Genomic DNA, 16,373 nt, shown 5'->3' on the forward strand with positions numbered 1-16,373 from the left:
CCCCCCCCCCCCCCCCGCCAGGCTGCTGGAGGAAGTGCGTGGACCGGCGCCGGACAGCACCGCCCCGAGAATCAGCGGGCAGCAAAGCGCCGCTCCGGGGCTCCCACCGCGACCCCCTCACCCGCCCCCTCTCCTGAGCCGCGTGTCCCAGGACTGGGCCCGGATGCTCAGCGGTGGCGGCGCTGTCCTTCGTCCTCATTTGTCTGAGGGGCCTTTTCCCGCCCGCCTGCAGCACGCCCGCCCCAGGCCGCCTGGGCTCTAGCAGGGACCCGGCCCCCCACGCAGAGGGGCGGGGACTCGGATGGAGAGATGCAGACTTCCCGGGCCTCTCCTGAGCCCACGCCCACAGCCTACCCGTGGGCTCGCAGCCTCGGGTCAGGGCTGGCCTCGGGGTCAGGGGCCTGGGAACCTTTCATGGGGCAGGAGCCTTGAGCTGCTCTCAGGTCGGGAGAGCTCATCGACCGCTTCCTGTGCCGTGCTGGGACACAACACCGGCGCTGCCCGAAGGAGCCCAGGGTCCCGGGGCACCGGTGGGGAGGGGCTCACTCTGCTGTGACAAGGCTAAGAGGGAAGCTGTTGGCACAGAGAAGGGGCAACTGACCGGGACTTGGGAAGGCTCCTTGGAGGAGGTGCTGCTGAGATGAGCCCAAAGCGGGAAGAGCCTGGAGGGTGGAGGGTGGAGGCGGGAGGTGAGTGGGGTAGGTAGGGGCCGTGGAAGGTCTTGTTGGGCGGACAGTTGTGGGGAGGCATCGGGGCAGAGGCAGCGTCTTGGGCGAAGGCCCGCGGTGGGAGGGCACACGGCACATCTGAGGAGCTGCAGAGCCCGGCCTGGATAGCTGCCGGGCCCTGGGCGTCCCTGCAGGGGGGACGAGGGTGGAGGAGCTCCCATTTCAGGGGGGAAGTGGGAGCCGTGGAGGAGTCAGGTGGGGGAGGGAGGTCTGCCAGTAGGTGGGGTGGGGAGGCCACCCCAGTGACAGAGCTGGAGGACCTCCGTGGCTGGAGGACTGAGCAGGCGGTGGCTGAGGATTCACGGGAGGGTGGCTTTGAGAGGCGTTGGGGCGGGGGGCGGGGGGGGGGCAGATAGGGGGAGAAGGGCGGGGCTGGGAAGGCTCCAGGCCAGCACCCCTCAGCTCTGGTGGGCAGCGGAATTGCCTGGGGCTCGTTGGAGCACCGTTCTGGCCAGGCCCACGGGTCTGCGTGGGCCGGGAGTTTGCAAATATTTCTAACAGGCTCCCTCCCAGGTGATGCCGCTGCTGGTCAGGGGCCACGCTCAGCACCAGGCCCTGGACGGCAGGCCCACGTGGCAGGGCGATTCCTAGGCGCTGAGCTGAGGAATTGGAGGCGCTGGGGGGTGTGGGAGTCGTGAGCAGGAAGGCAGTGACTGCGGTGAAAGCTGGGCTGCCTGGGCCCCCGGGACTGCGCGCTGCCACCGCGGTCCTGAGCTCTCCCGTCCGATTTCCCCTCCAGGTGACGCGTCCCTGAGCTTCCTGGTTTTGGTGACGGGCTGCACGTCTGTGGGCAGAATTCCGGAGGCTGAAATCTACAAGATCACCGCCACCGACTTTTACCCTCTGCAGGAAGAGGCCCGGGAGGAGGAGCGGCTCACGGCCCTCAGGAAGATCCTCAGCTCTGGCGTCTTCTACTTCGCGTGGCCCAGCGACGGCTCGCGCTTCGACCTCACCGTCCGGGCGCAGAAGCAGGGTGATGACAGCGACGAGTGGGGGAACTCCTTCTTTTGGTGAGGCCCGGGCTCCCATCTCCTGCCCAGGTCACGGGGTGGCGGGCCCTGGTGGGCACCTACCTCCCAGGGTCCCGGGTGACCTCTGAGAGTGGAATCGATGCCCACTCAGGGGCCCGAGCCTGCATTTCTAGAAGGTGGTGATGGTGGCACCAATGCTGCTGGTTCAGGGACCAGCTCTGAGTAACATGTCCCGGGGAGGACGGGGAGGCGGGGTGTCTCTGTGACTCATGGAGCCCCTTTGCAGGGACCAGCTGGTGTGTGTGGCCTTGAGGCGGCTGAGCTTACGGACTGAGGGTCTTTGTGCCAAGGCCGTGGAGCCATTTCAACCCGGGGCTGTTGGGGGAGCAGAGGCGAGAAGTCTCTGAGGCTGTAACCTTCTTTGGGAACATTGTAGGGCCAGAGGATGTCAGGGGATTCTGGATGCCCCCCCCTTCCCTCCCTCCTCAGGCTCCTCCTGCCCGCGCTGTGGCCGGAGGTTCGAGCACACAAACAGGAGACACAGCAGAGAGTCGCCACGTGGAAGCTCAGTGGGGCTTGGGGGGGGAGACCCCATGGACACCAGACTTTATCTTGAGTTGAGAGGAGGCGGCGACTGGGGAGGGTGCCAGGCTGCTGGGCTGGACACCAGGGTGTGGTGTTTGGGCTCAGGGTGCACCCATGGGACTGACCACGACCGAGTCGGCTCTGGCTGAGTGGTCACGGGCTTGATGTCCTCACCGCCGTTTGGGGTGCCGGGTCTGGCCTGTGTCTGGAGTCAGACGGGGTCAGTGCTGAACGTGGCTGGTGAGTAGGGAGAGTGTGCGGTGGGTAAAGTCTTTTTTCCAGGCTGGTTATCGGCCCCGCCCAGAATGGCTTCCCGGTACAAGCCAGGCCCGGGAGGAAACACAAAGCTCTTTTCCTTTCTCGGGCCTTCTCCCGGGGTGTGAGGGCTCCTCCCACAGCATCAGGGAGGGGCTACAGGCCGGCTTTGTTCAGGGCTGTCCATTGGCAAGTCTCCTCTCCTGACCCCTGGGGCTCACGGTGGCCACAGCTTGAGGCTTTGCCTTGATGCCGTGTGTGGGTTGCATGCACTGGTTCCCCAGGCTGGTTTACTGTGTGAACTTTAGGGAGGGGTGCAGGGGAGGGAGACGGGTGTTTGTAAAGCAGACGGGCACTGTGGTTCTGAGTGCTCGGGATGGGGGTGGGGGTGTCCCATGTGGCTGCTCCCCGGGGGGCTCCTGGCGCCCAGATGGAAGTGGCTGAGTCATGGGCAGGAAGGCTGGCCTCAGTGAGGGGCGCTGCTGCCTGGAGCAGCCACCTGAGACGCCAGGGCTCACAGCGCGCTTCTCCAGGACTGAGAGAAAGCTGCCGTCTTTGAGGAAGGCCAAGGGCAGGGCCGGTGCTGCCTTTTTTGAACAAGCAGAGCATTGTGATCTAGATTCGCTTAATTACCCGGCGAGAGAGAGGACAGGAGGATGTGGTGCGCACAGGAAAGGTAGGGCCTTCGTCAGCGGAGGCCAGGGCTGGCTGCCTGGGAGAATTACACCTGCTCCCAGCTCCACGCTGCCGCTTCCTGGCCCCCTGACCTTGGGCGAGTGGGCGCCTCAGTTTATTTATCTGTGAAATGGGGTGAGTGATAATACCTCCCACATGGCGTCATTTCGAGGATGCAGTGAGTTAATCCATGCCAAGCACTTAGAATGTGCTCAGTGCGCTTGGCGCATTGGCTGTTGTCCCATCGTTACGCCGGGGCCCTCCAGAAGCCAGAACGGCCCACCAGGTACGGAAGCGCTGGGACTTCCCTAAGTTTTATTTCCATCTTATCCTCTTTTGTAATTTACCTCATGGGATATGGATATGATTTAAATAAGCATGCATGCGTTTAGTAGGATTAATTTAATCACTTGTCATTATCTAATCACAAAACACGTGATTACGTTTTTACTGACGGGATTGCCCGTTAAAACGTGGAGGCCACAGGTGTAAAGAGGCTCCTCTGACATCCGCTGAAAGGCGCGTGATGGCTCCCAAGCCAGGCTTGGCTGCCCCTGGCCGTGGCCACCGGCAGTGGCTTTGGGAAAGGACCCCTTGCCCTCCTGCTGCGCATGTGTCCCTCGGCAGCTCCAGCCGCCCTGGGCCGGTACCCGGAGTGCGGAGCTCACGGGAGGGGGAGGGGTAGGGGGACGCCAGCCGCTGGGCCCGCCCTGCTTGCTTTGGGGCCGTTTCCCGCCAGAGTCGAGGTGACCTGAGTGGCTGTGGCTCTGTCTGCAGGAACCAGCTGCTGCACCTGCCCCTGCGGCAGCACCAGGTGAGCTGCCGGGACTGGCTGCTGAAGGTCATCTGCGGGGTGGTGGCCATCCGCACGGTGTACGCCTCGCACAAGCAGGCCAAGGCCTGCCTCATCTCCCGCATCAGCTGCGAGCGCGCCGGCGCCCGCTTCCTCACCCGCGGCGTGAACGACGACGGCCACGTGTCCAACTTCGTGGAGACGGAGCAGGTCAGTGCCCAGGCCGCCCGCCTGTGGCTGAGGGGCTGGGGCTCAGGCACAGGCGTCTCCGTGAGGGGGTATTTGAGGCGGTGTCTGACTCTAATGCAGCGGTTCTTAACCTGTGGGTCGTGATCCCTTTGGGGGTCGAATGACCCTTTCACAGGGGTCGCCTAAGACCATCGGAAAACACATATAGAATTACATATTGTTTTTGTGATTAATCACTGTGCTTTAATTATGTTCAATTTGTAACCATGAAAATATATCCTGCATATCAGATATTTACGATTCATAACAGTAGCAAAATTACAGTTATGAAGTAGCAACGAAAATAATTTTATGGTTGGGGGTCACCACAACATGAGGAACTGTATTAAAGGGCTGCGGCATTAGGAAGGTTGAGAACCAGTGCTCTAAGGGGAAGGGAGCTGGTTATGGGCTCTGCCTGCAGACGTGGCATCTCTGATTCACGTCTCATGCTGGGAAAACGCTGCGTACCGGGGTCCTTTCAGCTAGAGCAAGCACGCCAGATAACGAGGCATGCGGCCCCGGCCGCGAGTTTGACACGCCTGAGCGAGAGGAAGCAGGGTTTCCCCAGGATGGTGGAGGGTGGCAGCTAAACAGAGAGCAGCTGACGACCGATGAACCAGTGGAAGTTAGAAATCTTAAGGCCAAAGTCAGTACATCGATCGTGGAAGGGTGAGGGCGGAAACGACCCTGTGGCCCTGTTCACTCTGAATCAACCGAAGCTTCGCCCTAGAAGCCGTCTCAGCACCGGGGGAGGGGGGCAGGATATGGGGGTGGAATCTGCATGTTCGGCAGCTGTGGCTCTCGGCGCCCGCGGGCTAGAAACTTCTGCTGAATTTCTCATTGATCAGTTTCCGAAATCCGTCCTCCTTCCCGGGATGCTGCCTCTCAGCGGTTGTGTTCCTCTCTGACGTGCCATGAGGAGGCCGTGCCACCTGTAGACCAGCAGGTGGAATAACTTATAGGAATGGGGACGCACAGGTGCAGGGTGCGTGGGTGTCAAGCCGCAAAAACCTGTGCGTACTTAGTGGCAGCAGCTGAGAGAGGGGCTTCCCGGGGGACTGCAGCCCGGGTAATTCCGCCCAGATCGGAGCGCCTGGCGTGTGTGCGGCGGCCGCCTGCCCGGGCTTCCAGACGCACCGAGGAGAGGACGTCCGCCTGTGTTAGACGCTGAGTGGGGAGCACCCCCAACAGGAGCCTTAAGATGAGCAGCAGGGCCAGCTTCTTGCCTGTGACTCCTGCTTGCGATATCTTTGCTCCTGGAGGTAGACACGGCAGGTAAATAAATACCTGGTTGAAAGTGATGGAGAGAAAACGGTGCCCCCAATGGAGGCCGCTGGCTTTTTTTCTCATGTCTTCAAGATGAACTTGACTTCCTTTTGTTCTCGTGCCTCCGTCATCACCACTGTCCACCCGTGTCATTAGCCTTGGACTCATCCAATCCATTCAACACATTGTTATTATTGATCACCTGCCGTGGGCCGGGTGCTGCGGTGGGAAGTGGAGGCCAGAAGTGCAGAGACTGACCGTGCAAACCAAGTCCCGGGGGCCTGGTGACAGAACCAGATTCCAGAGGCTTCCTCCGCGGCCCTGGAGCCAGGCCCACGCCAGCCGCTGCCTTGGTCTCCGTTCGGGCCGCGGCCCCTCACTGGCTCCTCTTGCGTGGTGTGCCCTGGATTTTTGGATTTCAACCAGTTTTTAAACACTGGGGTCTCGTCTGCTGACTGATGAAGTACGTCATTGGGAAATCAACTGCCCTCCATGTCACTGATTTCCTAAAAGAGGCCGTTTCGACTGAAAATGGAGGAGAACGAGCGTGGCTCCCCAGTGTGGCTTAAACAACTGGAAATTATTCAGAGGCCGCCTCCCCCTGCGGCCCCAGGGAGGGTCCTTCCTGCCTCTTCCCGCTCCTGGTGGCCCGGCTGTGGCAGTGCCACTCCAGTCTCTGCCCGCGTCTCCACGTGGTGCCCTCTCCCCTCTCGCCTCCCCTCTTTGTAAAAACACCGTCTGCATTGGAAGGAGGCCCCTCCCCACTCCAGTGTGGCCCCACCTCCACTAATCCCGACTGCAATGACTGTTTCCAAATAAGGGCACATTCTGAGGTGCTGGGGGTGAAGACTGCAGCATGTCTTTTGGGGGGACAGAATTTGACCTTTAGCAGGGACGCCATCGATGTTAGCGGACTCTGCCTTCAGTGCAGCACATGTGGCTTCAGGGAAAATCTCTCCACTGTCTCTGCGTTTCACATTTGCCTGCAGACCAGGGGTGCGGCCTCTGCTCTGGTCAGCTCCCCCGCAGATGCCTGGGGACTTGGGTTTGTCTCCGGGATGTCCAGGTCCCTCGCTCCGGCTGGTTGCCCACACGTGCCCACTCAAGGGGAGCGAGGTCTGCCGTGTGCCGTGGCTCTGTGAGCATGTGTCCATGAACGTGAAGGGTATTGCTCTGTAGCTCGGATTGCATCCCCAGCACTGAGCAGTGTCCTCATGGAGAAATGCCGGCCGAGCGGTTTCTTTCTCAGCAGCCCGGCCGAGCAGCTCCCATGGCCGCTCTGGTTTGCTCTCCCTCAGGGTGGCCAGCTCTGCCTGCAGTCGTTAAACCACCTGTACCTGGACTCCTTTGTTGTCCGTAGAGTAATGGTGGTCAGTGTCTGGACCAGGGGTGGGCAAACTTTTTGACTCGAGGGCCACAATGGGTTCTTAAACTGGACCGGAGGGCCGGAACAAAAGCATGGATGGAGTGTTTGTGTGAACTAATATAAATCCAAAGTAAACATTACATAAAAGGGTACGGTCTTTTTTTTTTTTAGTTTTATTCATTTCAAACGGGCCGGATCCGGCCCGCGAGCCATAGTTTGCCCACAGCTGGTCTGGACACAGATGGCAAGTCCTTAACCCAGTGCCTTTTCCCGTTGGCGATCAGGGGATAGAATGCCCGCCCCAGCGTGGCACCCCAGCTGGTGTGATTCCTGTAGTCCAGGGAGCCCGCGGGCCGGACGCTCAGGTCTCCTGCAGAATGACTAATGCATGTTGATCTGAGCGAGATCTAGCCCATGGAAAGCGACCCGGTAAGGGAGCAGGCTGGTGAGAAGTGGAAAGGCCGGCGGCATCGCCCGGGCCGCCCTGCCAGGCCAGGCTAGAGTTACTCAGATAAAGGGCAGAGCATCTGAGAACCGCCACGGCCTCCCCCTCGTGAGGCGCGGGCCTGTCCTTTTTGTCCTTTAAAACTTTCTCGCAGGCAGCTGGGGAGTTGGTTCGCGCTGGAGTAACTGGGGGGCAGGGGAGATGCCGTCTTTAACGAGTAAGTATCGGCTTCCGTGCAGGGGCCGTCCCCCCGGAGCGTGTGGCAGCTGTGTTGTGTGCGATGACTTAGTGAGCGGCATGTTTAAGGACTCGGTAGCGTGGGGCCAGGGCCGACGACAAGTGCAAGTCTTGACCCGAATGGTCAAGTACAGGACTGACGAGTGCCCTCAACGGCGCCTTTGGCTGCAGCTTGTTCGTTTCGTTCATTCAGCCCTTTCCCAGTTGCCTTCTCTGCTTTGCTGATTGACGAAGTGAAAGTCGAGGGCTCTAAGGAGGGTGTCAGTTAATACCGAAAAGGGCGGGGGCATTGCTGGGATTTGCAGGGAGCTCGGGCAGCTGCACAGCCCCGGGCGGCCCTGCCTGCTGCAGACTCCGGAGGCTGGTGGGCAGCCAGCATCCCGGGGAGTACGCTGGGCCGGGCCGGGTCAGGGCGCCACGCCTGCAGGGCCGCGGAGCGCAGGCCTGACGTCCGCTGTCTGCCCTTCTCTCCGGTGTCGGGTCTCAGGTGGCCGGATCCCCTTACCGGCCCGGACATTTGGTCTCGCTGAAGAACACTTCCCTTTATGTCTCCTTGTGGTGCAGACGATCTACATGGATGATGGTGTGTCGTCTTTCGTCCAGATCAGAGGCTCGGTTCCGCTGTTTTGGGAGCAGCCAGGGCTCCAGGTAGGTCATAAGAAGTCCGTGCACGCGTGTTACTGTCCGTCCTGCCTTCTCCCCACACGGCTGTGGCTTGTTTCTTCCCACCATGTTCTTTCATGGCAGTTTCTGGCCTTTCCCGAAGCGCAACTGGGTTGAGCCTGGCGTGTGTGTGTGTGTGTGTGTGTGTGTGTGTGTGTGTGTAAACATATGCATTGTGTGTAATTTTCTGATTGTGAGCTCACTGTTGATGCACCTGCAGTGGGAAGTCTTTGCTGACAGGGAACCGTGTAATGTAATTGAATAGAATCACCTTGTTAGCTCCCAGATTCCGTACGTGAGAACGTGTTAGTGGTGTTTGGGAGTCGTGACTGTCCTAGAGGGCTTTGTGAGGGCCCCAGGCCGGGCAGCGGGCGTGGTTGGCATTGCAGGGGCCCGTGGTGCGGCCACGTGAGAATTGCACAGAGTCTTCTCGTGGTTTCTAAAAATACCCCTGCCGCCCACAACAGCGCTCGGGCCAGCGCCGAGGTATTTGGCATCTGCCTCCTGGGGAGAGTTCGGGGGTGCCATGTTCCAAGAGCACATTTGCTGTCCACGGACTGGCGCTGCCTCGTTCACTGAGTTCCTACCCGAGGGGCGGGGGGCAGTGCCACTGCACGGGATCCTGAGATTCCTCAGCACCATCCGGACTGTCCACCATTCGGACCGTCCACCATCCGGACCGTCCACCATCCAGACTGTCCTTCTGGCCTGAGGGGACGTTGTGCGCTCAGCAGGCCTCTGGCTCTGGGTGACCGCGGTTCGGGTGACTGAAGAAGCTCAGGGCCATCTCCCAGGTTCGTGGGGTGTTTGACAGGGCTGGGTCTTACTGGCCCTTGACTTGACCCCGTGTCACCATAGGCACTTTGTCCTCCAGTCTGTTGTCACGCTGCTGTGGGCAGACACGTCAGCTCTGAGAGTGAGATGGACAGATGAGCGTCATCTGGGCTCTGAGTTCTGGGAGGAAAAGCCTCTCTAGCATCCAGCGTGCCCATTAGGAAGGAATGGCTGAGCCGGCTGGGAACAGCTGGTGGCAGGAAGTGGCGGCAGAGCAGCCTCCTGAGCATGATTATAATGTGGAGAATCCCCTGGCAAGCATCCCCCAGCGGGCGTGTGCAAGAGCTGGATGAGATACAGATGACATACCATGAACCTCGCCCGTGCAGAGCATGCGAGCCAGTGGTTCTCGTGCGTTTACAGAGCCGTGTAGCCACCATGGAGTCTAATTTTAGAACATTTCATCACAGCTAAAACCCTGCGCCCTGTGAGCCGTGGCTCCCCTCCCTCCCATCGATCCCCAAGGCCGAAGCAACCGGGTCTCCATAGAGGGCCCCCTTCTGGCCAGTCCACAGAGTGACACTTGATTTTCTTCAGATTTGGAGATTTCCCCCTGAAACTTCTGGAGCTCTGCAAAAGGAAAGAGGGAGACCATGTTTAAGAATTCTGTCATGACAGAATCCTAGTGTTCGGGAAGGCGCAGTGGAATTCACCCACCTCCCCCAGGGCCGGTCCCTCTCCCAGGATGTCTGAGGCTGCCTCCAGGCGCTGAGCTGGAGGCCACAGTGTGGGGCGTCTTCCTGGTGGTGCCCTCTGTCTGTCCAGTTTCTACGGCCGCAGAGCGCGTCTGGCTTTGCAGACCGGCCGTCTACAACCATGTGTCTGGGACCCTCCATGTCTGGTCTCCCTCTTCTAAAAACAGAGCAAAACCCATTTGTCGGTCGTTCCCTCTTTAGTTCTGGTCTCCAGTCAGGCCTCTCTTGGTGTAGCCTGACCTGCTGCGGAGCAGCTGCCCCAGAGCCTGACAGTGTCAGCGGGACCTGGTGCCCCTCAGCCTGACAGTGTCAGCAGGACCGGGTGCCCCTGAGCCTCACAGTGTCAGCAGGACCAGGTACCCCTCAGCCTGACAGTGTCAGCGGGACCAGGTACCCCTCAGCCTGACAGTGTCAGCGGGACCTGGTGCCCCTCAGCCTGACAGTGTCAGCGGGACCAGGTACCCCTGAGCCTGACAGTGTCAGCGGGACCTGGTGCCCCTGAGCCTGACAGTGTCAGCGGGACCTGGTGCCCCAGAGCCTGACAGTGTCAGCGGGACCTGGTACCCCTGGGTCTCACAGTGTTAGCGGGACTGGGTGCCCCTGAGCCTGACAGTGTCAGTGGGACCGGGTGCCCCTCAGCCTCACAGTGTTAGCGGGACTGGGTGCCCCTGAGCCTGACAGTGTCAGCGGGACCTGGTGCCCCTGAGCCTGACAGTGTCAGCGGGACCTGGTGCCCCCGAGCCTGACAGTGTCAGCGGGACCTGGTGCCCCAGAGCCTGACAGTGTCAGCGGGACCTGGTACCCCTGGGTCTCACAGTGTCAGCGGGACCTGGTGCCCCTGAGCCTGACAGTGTCAGCGGGACCTGGTGCCCCTCAGCCTGACAGTGTCAGCGGGACCTGATACCCCTGGGTCTCACAGTGTCAGCGGGACCTGGTGCCCCTGAGCCTGACAGTGTCAGCGGGACCGGGTGCCCCTCAGCCTGACAGTGTCAGCGGGACCTGGTGCCCCTGAGCCTCACAGTGTCAGCGGGACCTGGTGCCCCAGAGCCTCACAGTGTCAGCGGGACCTGGTACCCCTGGGTCTCACAGTGTCAGCGGGACCTGGTGCCCCTCAGCCTCACAGTGTCAGCGGGACCTGGTGCCCCTCAGCCTCACAGTGTCAGCGGGACCTGGTACCCCTGGGTTTCACAGTGTCAGCGGGACCGGGTGCCCCTGGTCTCACAGTGTCAGCGGGACCGGGTGCCCCTGGGTCTCACAGTGTCAGTGGGACCAGGTACCCCTGGGTCTCACAGTGTCAGCGGGACCGGGTGCCCCTCGGCCTCACAGTGTCAGCGGGACCTGGCACCCCTGGGTCTCACAGTGTCAGCGGGACCGGGTACCCCTGGGTCTCACAGTGTCAGCGGGACCTGATACCCCTGGGTCTCACAGTGTCAACGGGACCGGGTGCCCCTCGGCCTCACAGTGTCAGCGGGACCTGGTGCCCCTGGGTCTCACAGTGTCAGCGGGACCTGGTGCCCCTGGGTCTCACAGTGTCAGCGGGACCTGGTGCCCCTGAGCCTGACAGTGTCAGCGGATCTGGTGCCCCTCGGCCTCACAGTGTCAGCGGGACCTGGTGCCCCTGAGCCTGACAGTGTCAGCGGGACCTGATACCCCTGGGTCTCACAGTGTCAGCGGGACCAGGTGCCCCTGGGTCTCACAGTGTCGCGGGACCTGGTACCCCTGGGTCTCACAGTGTCAGCGGGACCTGGTGCCCCTGAGCCTCACAGTGTCAGCGGGACCTGGTACCCCAGAGCCTGACAGTGTCAGCGGGACCTGGTGCCCCTGAGCCTCACAGTGTCAGCGAGACCTGGTGCCCCTCAGCCTGTCAGTGTTAGCGGGACGTGATGCCTGTTCTCCGGCAGCTGGAGCACCTTTCAGATCAGGGGTGGGCAAACTTTTTGACTGGAGGGCCACAATGGGTTCTTAAACTGGACCGGAGGATGGAGTGTTTGTGTGAACTAATATAAGTTCAAAGTCAACATCATTACATAAAAGGGTACGGTCTTTTTTTTTTTTTTTTTTTTTAGTTTTATTCATTTTAAACGGGCTGTATCTGGCCCGCGGGCCGTAGTTTGCCCAATGCTGTTTCAGATCCTAACACCAGTGCTTCTCCAGAGTCTCCGTGCGTGGTTCCTTCAAAACACATTTCAAAAGGCTTTGTGTCCGTGAATCTTATGAAGGACGCGCTGACCTTGAGTCTGATGGGCATGTGCATCCTCCAAGGGGAACTGGGCTGCTCCTGGGACCAGCAGGCCGTGCTCATGGTGGGCCTCCCTCCCTCCCCGGATATGTGAGGAGCAAGCCTGGGGATGGATGCTGGTTGTCTTTCTCCATGTGGACCTTTCCCCTTCCTTCTTCGTTTGGGTTATATTATAAGCACAGATATGTTTGGGTGAATAGCTTGCATTTTAAGTTTCACTGTTGCCCCCTCTTGGGGCTGCCCCAGGGAACCTATGAGCCTGTGGGCCCAGGGTGGGATAGGGGATGGAGAGGGGGGTGGGCATGGGCAGAGAGGACGGTGGCATACTGATTCCTGTGCGACTTTTCATAGGAATGGTACCCTTGTTAGGAAGTCCTGGATCCTGAGGCCATTTCCAGCAGCTGTGTACCTTTCACAGTTCCATCCCCACCATGGCAGTGGGTTGCACAATTTATAAATAGCCACATTGGAAATTTTATCCCTAAGGCTAATTGCTCTCCTGGAGTGTTAGTTATGGAGTACATCTTTTACATACTGTGCGTCTGTTGAAGACTTTGCCCCCCTTGTCACTTAAGAACCTCCCCCCCCCCAGTCACGTGCACACAGGGACCACGTCTTGCACAGGTGAGTTAGTCTGAGTTCTGAAGCTCCCTGTGCCGCCCCACGATGAGCGCCTCTGCTGTTCCCACCCGGCCTGCATCCCCCGCCTCCCCTGTCAGACTGCTGAGCTCACGGATGCGTCGTGCTGTGCTCATTGGTGTGGTTGTACTTTTCTTTGTTCCAAAATGTGAGATGGCTTGTAGAACAACAGTTTCAAAAATGACGAAGAGGTTGGGGTGGGGGGAAAAATACTTACAACGAGCATGAACTGGAGCCGCGATAAAGTCGCGGACGCTTGTTGTCCATGGGTCTTGCGTGCTTGCCTGAGTGTAAGGCAGATGTCACAGAAACAAGATCACTTATCCTGTGATTAAGAGCCTAGAGCAGCAGCGGGCAAACTACGGCCCGCAGGCCGGATCCGGCCCGTTTGAAATGAATAAAACTATTGAAAAAAAAGGCCGTACCCTTTTATGTAATGATGTTTACTTTGAATGTATATTAGTTCACACAAACACTCCATCCATGCTTTTGTTCCGGCCCTCCGGTCCAGTTTAAGAACCCATTGTGGCCCTCGAGTCAAAAAGTTTGCCCACCCCTGGCCTAGAGCCTTGAAGTTATGCAGACCCAAGTTCTAGTCAAGTTCTGATTCTCTTAGGATCCATGTACTTTTTAAAATTGAATTTATTGGGGTGACATTAGTGAATAAAATTATACAGGTTTTAGGTACACGGTTCTACAAGACGTCTGCATTGTGTTGACTCTCCCAAGTCAGGTGTCCTTCCATCCCCCTGAATACCCCTCTACCTTCTTCTACACCCCCCCCCCTTCCTCTGGGAATCAGCACACTGTTGTCTGTGTCCATGGGAACCACACATTTGTGAAAAGTTCTAATCTCAAAAAAAAGCTCTTATCTCAGAAGAATGTGCTTATCTCAAAAATATTATCTCAAAAAATGTTCTCATTTCAAACAAGAAGTTCTTATCTCAGAAACAGTAGAGAAGTTCTATCTTCGCTAAGCCTCAGCTTCCTCTTCTGTAAAATGGAGTAAACAGTACCGACCTCCGGGGAGTGGAGAGGATTAAACACCGGAATTGAGCGCAGTATCTAGGACCTAGGAAGCACCGGGAATGGTAGCTGTAACCATCACAGACATGAACTATAACTTCTAGGAGGCGAAAGCTCAGGTTGCATCGCTGTTTGCCTCTGGCAAGGGAATGAGTTCCCCCTGCGCCTCCGGGCGGACACCGCCAGGTGCAGTTGCAGCGTCCTCACGCCTCTCAGGACGCAGCACAGGACCCGTCTTCCGGGCTGTTCCGTCTCCCAGCCTCCAGACACCCCAGCACAGGCCGTCTGTTTGTCCCACAGACACTCAGTGAGCATCTGTGGATGCGCGAGGCAGAGCCCCTGGCGCCAGATACTGCATTTGGGGAGGAGGGGCCGGCCTGACCGTGTTGTGTGCATAGAGCCCAGCTTAGGGGAGGGGTCTGAGCTCACTTGGGACAGGGCAGAACCACCAGGCACGGAAGTCAGGCCTGGCCCAGGGAAGGCGTGGTGCAGACGTAACCCCTGAGTGCAGGGCATAGGAGAGACGCGTTCTGGTCTGGCTGCCTGCAGTCCTAGGAGGGCCCTGCGGGAGGTGAGACTGGAAGGCAGGCAGGGCCAGGTCAGACGGGCTTCTACCTTCTGCTGAGGAGGTGACAGTTTCCCCCAGGAGCTGCCAGAGGAGTGGTGCCCAAACGTCGCTGCACATCAGAATCACCTGGGCAACTTCAAAGCTCCTGGTCCCCAGATTGCATGCCATCCCAATTCAATCACAGTGTTGGCCCTGGCTGGTTTGGCTCAGCGGATAGAGCGTCCGCCTACGGACTGAAGGGTCCCGGGTTCGATTCCGGTTGGGGGCGTATGGCCGGGTTGTGGGCTTGATCCCCAGTGTGGGGCATGTAGGAGGCAGCCGATCAATGATTCTCTCTCATCATTGATGTTTCTATCTCTCCCTCTCCCTTCCTCTCTGAAATCAATAAAAATATATATTTTTAAAAAATCACAGTGTGGAGGTGGGATCCAGGCATCAGTCCTTTCTGAAAACCCCTAGATGACTGCAATGTTCAGGAAGGCTTGGGAGCTCCTCGGGTGTGCTGATAAACAGTTTTCTGAGGGCCAGGAGGGAGAAATCCCATTTGCAGCATTTGCCCATTACTGTAGTGTAAATGCTCCCATCATGGCTGATGTCGAGCCACCAACTTGATGTCCCGGAACTTGGAGCTGGTGTGTGAGCTGGTAGCAGTTGGCTCCAGCACACACTGGACCACTGCACGGAAGGGTTCCCAGGGGTGGGTGTCATGATTAGCTGTAAGTGTGATAGGGTTTAGTCTGGGGAAAGAAGACTGAAGGTAAAGACACCAGGTGGGAAGTCACAGCGATCCAGGTAAGACGCTGGCAGCCTTAACTAGGGGAGGGGCAGTGGGTGCCAGAGGGATTGGCGGATGCCCTTGGTGACTGTGGGCCCTCTCAAGGGCCGGTGTGGGCTCAGGGCTGACGCACAGCCAGGCGTCCTCGAGATCTCGGTTATTCTCATGGCCAATGCCCCTGGGTGTGTGGTCTGTAGGACTGAAGTGACCACTTCAGACAGGAGTGATTGTCCAAGCGTCCACCCGGCCAGGGGGAGGGGGATGGGTGACAGAGAAGGAAGGGAGGCCCAATAAGGCATCACAGTGCGTTCCGGTTGCCGGTGCCAACCGTGGCTTCACTCCAGCCCTGACTGAAGGCTTCCGACATCTGGTGGCCTCAGGACTAGGTGCCACCAGAGAGGACAGACTAGGGTCGGTGTCAGAGGAGGAGGCAGGATGTGAGGCCTGAGGCAGTGAAATGAAAGGAATGTTGGAGGAAGGATGACCTCCTGCGAGAATGTCCAAGGAGGACGGGTGAGTGCAGGGTGAGCGCAGCCTGAGGCCACGATGTCTGGGGAGGCAGCCAGGGGGCAGGCTGGGCCTGGTCCCAGTGCCCCTGTGGCTGCGCAGGTGTGAGCACAGCCCCTCCCCCCACCCGCCCCCAGCTGCTCACTTCCTCCCATCTTCTCTGCTCACAGGCATTTGCAACCTGAGCTAAAAGGGAATGGAGGAGGAAGATGAGTCAGAACCAGTGCTGTTCAGACTCCAGTGCTTGGGCACACGCGGAGACACGTGCAGACACGTGCACATGCATGCACACACATGCAGGAGTCACCTGGGCAGCTCATTAAACATGGTGCTGCGGGTCCAGGGACCACACTTTGAGGACTGCTGGGCTCAGGGATCCTGACTGCCCTGGTCATTCGCTGGGCAGTGCTCTTGACTTCTTAGTGTCCCCAGGTGGGTTTGTGGTCAGCAGTGACTTTGGACTAAGTGCTGTCGGGGACAAAACATGCCTTCGGCGGTCCTGCCTGGCCCTGTCCACCTCGCTCCAGTCTTTCTCTGGCACCCCGTGCTGTGTAGGCGTGGGTGTCAGGGTGCGCTCGCTAGCTCCATCCTGGACTGGTTACGCAATTTGTCATGGGATTCGGGTGACTTTTATAGTGGGAGGAATTCAAGCCCAGAGGTGGGACACTCCTGGTGCAGTCATCCGTGACTGAATTCTACCTTTATAGAAGAAACAACCGTGGGCTGAGACTGGGGGGAAGGGGGGGCAGATGTGTCCAGTAATAGAACTGTCACAACTAAAATCTAGGCCTCAGCCCTGAGCCCAGTTTTCCATCCTCCCCTTGCTGCGTTCCCATGGGAACGAGTCTAAAAACAGCTGCAGTATCCCTGAGGCC

General features: G+C 58.9%; 1 protein-coding gene across 2 annotated transcripts in view; it reads left to right on the forward strand.

Moving 5' to 3' along the window:
• The window catches only part of SYNJ2 (synaptojanin 2), a gene marked incomplete at its 5' end in the record, with an annotated part of 74,265 nt that overhangs the window by 24,415 nt on the left and 33,477 nt on the right, over positions 1-16,373 (forward strand). For both annotated transcript variants that reach the window (XM_081095111.1, XM_081095112.1), the window contains 3 exons: positions 1,468-1,738; positions 3,992-4,217; positions 8,117-8,200. In XM_081095111.1, coding sequence (XP_080951237.1) covers positions 1,468-1,738; positions 3,992-4,217; positions 8,117-8,200 — 581 coding nt within the window. The remainder of the gene's footprint in view (positions 1-1,467; positions 1,739-3,991; positions 4,218-8,116; positions 8,201-16,373) is intronic.

The sequence above is a fragment of the Myotis nattereri genome, assembly GCF_964212035.1.
Source record: "Myotis nattereri genome assembly, chromosome: 6".
In the NCBI taxonomy this organism is placed as follows: Eukaryota; Metazoa; Chordata; class Mammalia; order Chiroptera; family Vespertilionidae; genus Myotis; species Myotis nattereri.